This window comes from Plasmodium gonderi (assembly GCF_002157705.1).
Source record: "Plasmodium gonderi DNA, contig: Pgo-contig_468, whole genome shotgun sequence".
Lineage (NCBI taxonomy): Eukaryota > Apicomplexa > Aconoidasida > Haemosporida > Plasmodiidae > Plasmodium > Plasmodium gonderi.
Window position 1 is genome coordinate 973 of NW_021629333.1, and position 7,765 is coordinate 8,737.

At 19.5% G+C, this 7,765-nt stretch overlaps 1 protein-coding gene across 1 annotated transcript; it reads left to right on the forward strand.

Moving 5' to 3' along the window:
• Nucleotides 1-3,908: 3,908 nt before the first annotated feature.
• PGO_003550 (variable surface protein) lies at nt 3,909-5,202 on the forward strand (the record flags this gene model as incomplete). The annotated part of the gene is made up of 2 exons (XM_028691331.1): nt 3,909-4,910; nt 5,038-5,202. The coding sequence occupies 2 exons, from the start codon at nt 3,909-3,911 to the stop codon at nt 5,200-5,202; spliced, it is 1,167 nt and encodes a 388-aa protein (XP_028547132.1).
• Nucleotides 5,203-7,765: the final 2,563 nt, after the last annotated feature.

Below are 7,765 nucleotides of genomic sequence, written 5' to 3' on the forward strand. Positions count from 1 at the left end.
TATACATAAAAATTAGTGGATGCCTTAATCATATGTTTAAGTATGATATTATGCTATACAATTTAAAATAAAGCTTAATACATGATAAAAGAAATATATTATATATTAGTTTTATGTATAATTACATCAATGAACCTATATAGAAAAATTATATATTATATTTTTTTTTTTCATAGAAATGCAAATATAATTTATATTATTAGAGTAATATTATGTAAATCAATTATTAGTTTTTGCGTTTCTTCCTAATACACTGTTTATAATACTGTTTCTGTATATTATATAATGCATAAAAATTGTCTAAACATATTATATTTTTTGATATTCCACAATATCATACTTTATATTAATTATAACGAATAAAAAATGTGATATTTATTTGTATAAAATGTTCATATTGCATTTTTAAAAAGTTATATGGTTTTTTATTAAGATAAAATTTTAACGGATGTATAAGGGGAAATCTATATGTACAATGAAAAAAAAGAAAAAGAAATACGAAATAATTTACACTCATTTTGACGAAATAAATTAGTAATAATTATAATATTCTCATGTAATAAAAATATGTTTTTCGTACAATTAATGTATTGAATTATAAAACGCATGTTAATTAGGTTATAAACAAATTATAAATTACAATTGATCATATATTATATGAAAATTATAAATCATATGAAGTAATTAATATCGTTTAATAATTTATAGATAAAAAATAATTCATTCAAAATTTATTTTAAAAAATATAAAATAAATCTTATAAGATTTAATACAATGACTTATGCAAAATATAGATCCATTCATAAGCTTATATTGTCCATTTCATTATTACAAGCACAAATCAAGCGTTATATGCAGTAAAATTCGAAAAATATGTAATGTAATTTATACCTAAATAGAGATGATAATTATCACTTAATTGTTACATTCAATATATTATTAAAAAATAAAAATATTTTGCTAATATTATATTGTAAACTAATACATTTTTACGACAAATTGATCAAATATTATTTTGCTTAATATATTGGACATAAAACATAATACTTATAAAACATATAAAAAGCATTTTCATTTTCAATTATAAACAGATAAAGTATAAAATAAATTTCTTTAAACATTAATATATGCTTTTTGAGTAGGTTTCCTTATTTCATTAAATATCTAAGAATTTGGAAATAAAAAAAATAACATGCTAGAAATATATATAGAAAAAATATGTAATATATAATTGATTAGTATACTATTTCAATTAATGTATTTTATGAATATGCTATAAAATTAAACTCTTTATTATGTGTATGAAATATATATGTAAGAATATATATGAGGGAATTTATGAAAATCATTTAAATGGTGTCTCAAATACATACTAATTGTTATGTTGAAAGGAAAAATACATATATGCTACGTATCAATGTATGATATAATTTAAATAAATCAATATTATTAATATTAATTAGAGCACATCAAGACAAGCAAAAAAAGAAAATAATTACTAATAGCATAAACCCTATACACTAATACTCATAAATGAATGTGAAATAGAATTTTGTAGAAATAATTACTACAAGTTAAAGGATATATATATTATATATTAGTATTATACAATATTATTAAAAAATATAGAGAACATCAATTATAGTGAGAATATATATTGTTATTTATTAATTAATATTCAATGATTTGTTTTGAGTTGGTCAGAATATTACATCATTTTACACATATAAAAATACACTTATATTATATTATTTATATTCATGTATTATGCATTATATATATATTATTTTATTCATTATTTGTATTAATAAAATAATTACACTAAATGCTATATATTTAATCCATTCATCTATTTATCCGTATAAACATATAAGTAGAAAAAAATATAAAAAAACCACAATTTACGTAATCAGACTATAGAACACATGTGATTCTTAAAATAAAAGATCACAGCATTGATTTGAACAAAATGATATATATTTTGTTTATTATACTGATGATAAAAAATAGTAATTACTAAAATACCTACGAATAATATTGTTAAAAATTAAATATTTATTAGATGTAAAAGGCATTTTCTATATAATCAAACTTAGAATGATATATATTTACATATTTATTTAGTTTTTTGAAGACTTTTTTTTTATTTTTATTTTAATGCATCAAATTTTCCATATGCTCTTTTGATTATTTATATACACACAATTTTTCTTCTTTTAAACTTTTCTACTGAAGAATAATATTTGAGAAAAAAATAATCTTTAATAAAATATATGCTAAAATCTATGATGGTTTAACGATTAATTGCATACAAATAACTAGTTAAATACTTGTTTTTATATTTATTTACTTATTACACTTACATTAATATAATATAATAAGAAATAAATTAAGTTATCCCCTAAGCATATATAATTAATGGTATGAAACTTACCTAAAAATTAAATCATATTCAAAAAATAATTACATATTTATTGAATAATGATAAACATATGACTAAATACAAAGTAACAAATTCTGAATTCAGAATATAATTGATTTTTAAATGAAATAATATAATAAATATATCTTAAATATTCAAGTTTATCATCATATAATTATTCCTGAATATTATAAAATTTATATAAGTGCGAAGTAGTTATTATATATTTATGCCATAAATTATTTATAAATATTATTTTTTAATACGAAACATACTAAATTGTTCTTAAGAAAATGGATTATTCAAAAGAGTTATAAATTTACTAACTTAGGTTATTTTGATGTATCCTATTATATATATATAATACGTTATGCTTTAATTTTAAGAAACAATTAAGGGAAGTAATAAATAAGTATCTTATAAAACTTTATGTAGTGTAAATAGGATGCAACATTAATGTTAATATCATTATGATTTTTGTCCATGAAATGGAGCATATATTATACGTGTGTTATTTTGTTTTACACTTGACATTATTTTAGGCTAATATAGAGATAATAAAATTTTAGTTAACATATGATATATAAAGGAATATGAAAAAATTAAACTTAAAATTATAGTAAAAATCTATTGTTTCTTGAATATTCTTTAATTTATGATATAGATGAATTCATAATATTATAGAATATATGATTAATACCATAATCCGATGTTATTTGATTAAATATCTTTATTATATGATGTAATAATGAACCATTTATTAGAAATGTAGCAATTAAAATACCTTAATATATAAATTATTATTTTAATTTACATATTTCTTTATTTATATGTTGAAATAAACTTATATCTATTATATGAGAATTAACTTATATTATACTAAAAAGTTATGCATAATATATATATGAATGTTATCGAAAAATATATATATAACTATAATATTAATCTAAAAGGAATCCCACTAATATTAATTATTACAATATGTTATTTTCAAACAGGCATTAATATTATTTATTATATTTTATATAATGCCGGTATATTCATATGTTTGATCATAACAAGCATCTATAATTTTTTTTTATTATAACAAATTAATAAATAAAGCCTACACTCTCAGTTCCAAGTATTAAAATTAGATAATAATTCACTTAGATTAAATAATTGAATATTATATCTGAAGTATAAATTATAGAGCTTAATATAATATTTTAGATATAATATACATATAACTTTGTACAATTTGTTTTTTTATTCTCATATAATGTAAACATAAATAAATTTTTTATATAGTTACTAAGGATTTTTTTGTAATAGTTTAATTTCTAACATTAAATATATTATATATTACCAAAATAGATCTTACATATGCAAATGTTAGGATACTTTTAAATTTATATTTATTAATTATAACATATTATTATTTGTGTGAATATTATGCATTCCATGAATTAAAAAATAAAAAAATGTAATTATTTTGAATATACAAATGTTCCATTTCTTTTACAATTCATTTTTAACTTTTAATTTTCAGGAAATTGATACAAGTGAATTGCCTTCAAAAAAATTTTATGGAATATTAAATAGTAAATCTATTAATTTAAGTGGTATGGGTGAATTTTGTATATTATATAAGGGTACATTGAATTACAATAATGAATATATTAATCTTTGTTCAAAGTTTGTTAATTATATAAAGAAAAAAGATGATATATGGAGAAAGTCAAGCATCCTAGGAGATCACTGTAATCTTTTTTCTTATTGGTTATATGAAAAATTATTATCAATGTTAAAGCAAGACACAAATACAGCTTATAATATTTTCGATAAAATTCAGGATATAAGTTATCGTGCTATGGTTTTACAAAGTAAATTTAATTTTGGAAAATGTGACCTTGATCGTAATGATCGTATGAAGGACGAATTCGAAAAGAGAAAACAATTTTATGATTATTGCATAGACTATAATACAATTATGAAAATGTATGAATCTGATAAAGTTAATTGTGAAAAATATTATAATTATATTAAAGAAAAAATAGATGTATATAAACATTTTAAAAAACTTTGTCCATATCTTAGCTCACATAACTGTCCAGATATTTATGCAAAATGTATAAATTTTGATCCCGAGAAAGTGATAAAAAAGCTTGACTGTTATTCACAAATCAAGAAGAGAAACAAGCCTTCAGGGTACGAAAATGAAGAAAAAGAAGAAGAACAAGAAGAAGAACAAGACGAAGAACGAAAAGTAGAACAAGAAGAAAAAAAAGAGGAAAAAAGTGGTTTACCTGAACAGAGAGAAGAACAAGGTTTAACACTAATTCAAGAAGAATCGCTTGTAGATGAACTAAAACATTCTAAAGTGTTAACATCTTATACACCTGGAGAGTCATATGCAATATACGACAATTACAGCCGAGAAAAAACGTTTGGTAAATCTATTTTGGGAGTAGTAATGATTACTATGATTTCTGGCATTATATACAAAGTACATGGAAATAGAATTAATAAATATTATTAATATAAATTAGTTAGAACTTTATATTAATTATAGAAAAAAAATAATAATATATTAATATAATAAATATAATTTATATTATACTTTTATATGCAAGTTTACACCATTAGGAAAGAGACTACATCATACCATTGGAAGGTTAAAGAATGCTATAATTAATCAAAAGGGAGATAATAATACTACTTTTTCTTATACATCAGAATACGACTATCCTTTAAATGAGTATCGAGAAGAGCATTTTGTAGGATATAACACATACTGATGTTTTCAATTCATATTATTAATTAAATAGCATTGATATAGCAGAAAGTGTAGAAATTTTATATTAGGCATATTTCTTTTCATGTAGAAAAAAATTATAATGGAAATAAAATAAAAACATGTTTTGTCAAGAATATTGCAATAGTATTTATAAAGAGTATATAAAATATAATAAATAAATATATAATAAAAAATAAATAAATAAACAAATATAAAGATGAATAAATAAATTATACATATATATAAAATATTTTTTTAGTATATTTCATTAATTAATTAGATTCTCTCTAATCATATTATATCTATATGGTAGACTAATTTCAGATTCAATAAAATATTATTTGTTCATCATAATTATTGTGCAAGCTAATTTATACAATTGTATAGTTTAATTACATTATATAATATACTATAAAATATAATAATAGCATAAATTCATAAAGAATTATTATTAAGACTAAAGTGAGGAATATAAACCCATGTATATTTTAAAATATATGTATAATAAAAAAAAAAAAAAGGAATTCTTAACGACACGTACATAATGCGACATTCTAATGAATAAATAATTTTTCTGTAAATAATGAAAACAAATTACCTTGGATTACAGAATTCTATTTCTTCTTATTTTCTATAGAAAACAGTTTAAAGTATAATATTACCAGTAATGGTATTTCTTGTATATATATATTCTGACAATAACATAATTACATGAACTGAAAAATCAAACTTTCAAAAAATTTACCTTTAAGCATAATCCCTAAAAAAAAAATGATAATAAAGAAATTATATATATAATGATGCATTAATTCTGGCTTCTATTTTATTTTAAACATATGCGTGATATAATGTTCTGTAATCATATATGATGCATGCATTTGAATTTTGGTGAAACCTTTAAAAGTATTTGTACCATCCCTTTTTTTTTAAGCACAATGTTTACTATCTTATATCATTTATGTATACTTTTTATATCTTAGTAGCTAATAATGAATCTATCACAATATTCATTTACATATATATGGATTTTTATATTTGATTTTTTAGTAGTTTAATTTATTACAATGTTGAATATTCATATGTAAGCGTAAGAATATATAAAAAAAAAAATTTCCTTTGTTTATCACAGAAAAATTCATTAAAAATACTTATATAGGACACTATAATCAGGAGAAAAGAGATATTGAAGTAAAATTAAACTATATATAGCAATAATACTTCCTTTAAATATGTGCATATACATGTGCACGGAAGTCATTTAAAATACATATTTTGATATTACAATAGAAAACATTTATTAATTAAACTAACAAAGAGTATATCGTTCTGTCATATTATTTATGTTACTTTCAATATGTTATTCAATAAACATAAATTTTATTAAACTTTTAGAATATTTTATGATTTTAAAAATACATGTAAACGAATTCAAAAGACCATGGAAGTTTGTCGTGAAAGTATATATTACATTATTAATGGCATGAATGTGAATAAAAGTAAAAATATTTGTGATTCCGTTTCTACATATGCTATATCTAAAAGAAATGACATGATGCATTATTCCATAGTCTTCTAGAACATGATGCTTTTATATTTCTACTAAATCTTCCATTAATTATACAAATAGATGAGATAAAAAATAATATAAATTGGTATAATTTACAAATCTTGAAGAATATATGTAAAATTGAATTGGTTTATAGTATAGTACATACCAAGTATAAGATGTACAGATATTTAGCGTAAAAGATTCATGCAATTTAAATAATCTGAACACATGTTAACCTTGCTTCTATGGTACCTTCTGTTTCGTTTCTTCAAGTTATATGATTTGTGTATTGTTGCATAGTATATAATAAAACTGAAAAAAGAAATATTTGTATTATAGTTAATTTTCTTATGTTATGCTGCTTTCCTATTTATGAAATAATATCTGCTTATTTGTAAATTATAATTTAATTTATATATATACACTTTAACATTTACGATATTCATTAATATATTTATTATAAATTAACGTTAATAAACTTTATATATATGGAAATTTATTCAATATAAAACCCATAATTTATCATATTTGAATATGTAAAGATATATATCTCTAAACATATATGTAATATATGTTTCGCTTCTATCGTTCTGTCCTATATCAAATATTAAAAGGGGTTGAAAGATAAAAATATTTATAATAATGGTTGCATGAAAAAATAAAGTTCTACATGGATGAAATTATTTATATTAATTTATTTAAAAATATATTTTAGTTCTAATACATTAGGAGCGTAAATGTATAATAATATTTTTTGTAAAATAACGAAAAATTATGTATCATCGAAATATATGAATAAAATATCTAATGTTAATATAATAAATATCATTATTCAGATTTTAGGGCTTAGTATTTTATATATATCATTATTATTTTATATTTATTTTTAGGATTTGTTTCATATTTTTAAGATTTCATGTATTTGAACATTGTGTTGTTATTATAATATTTGTTTTATATATTTGGATTATCGTGAACAATATATATATTTTTTTATTACATTTTAATTATAATG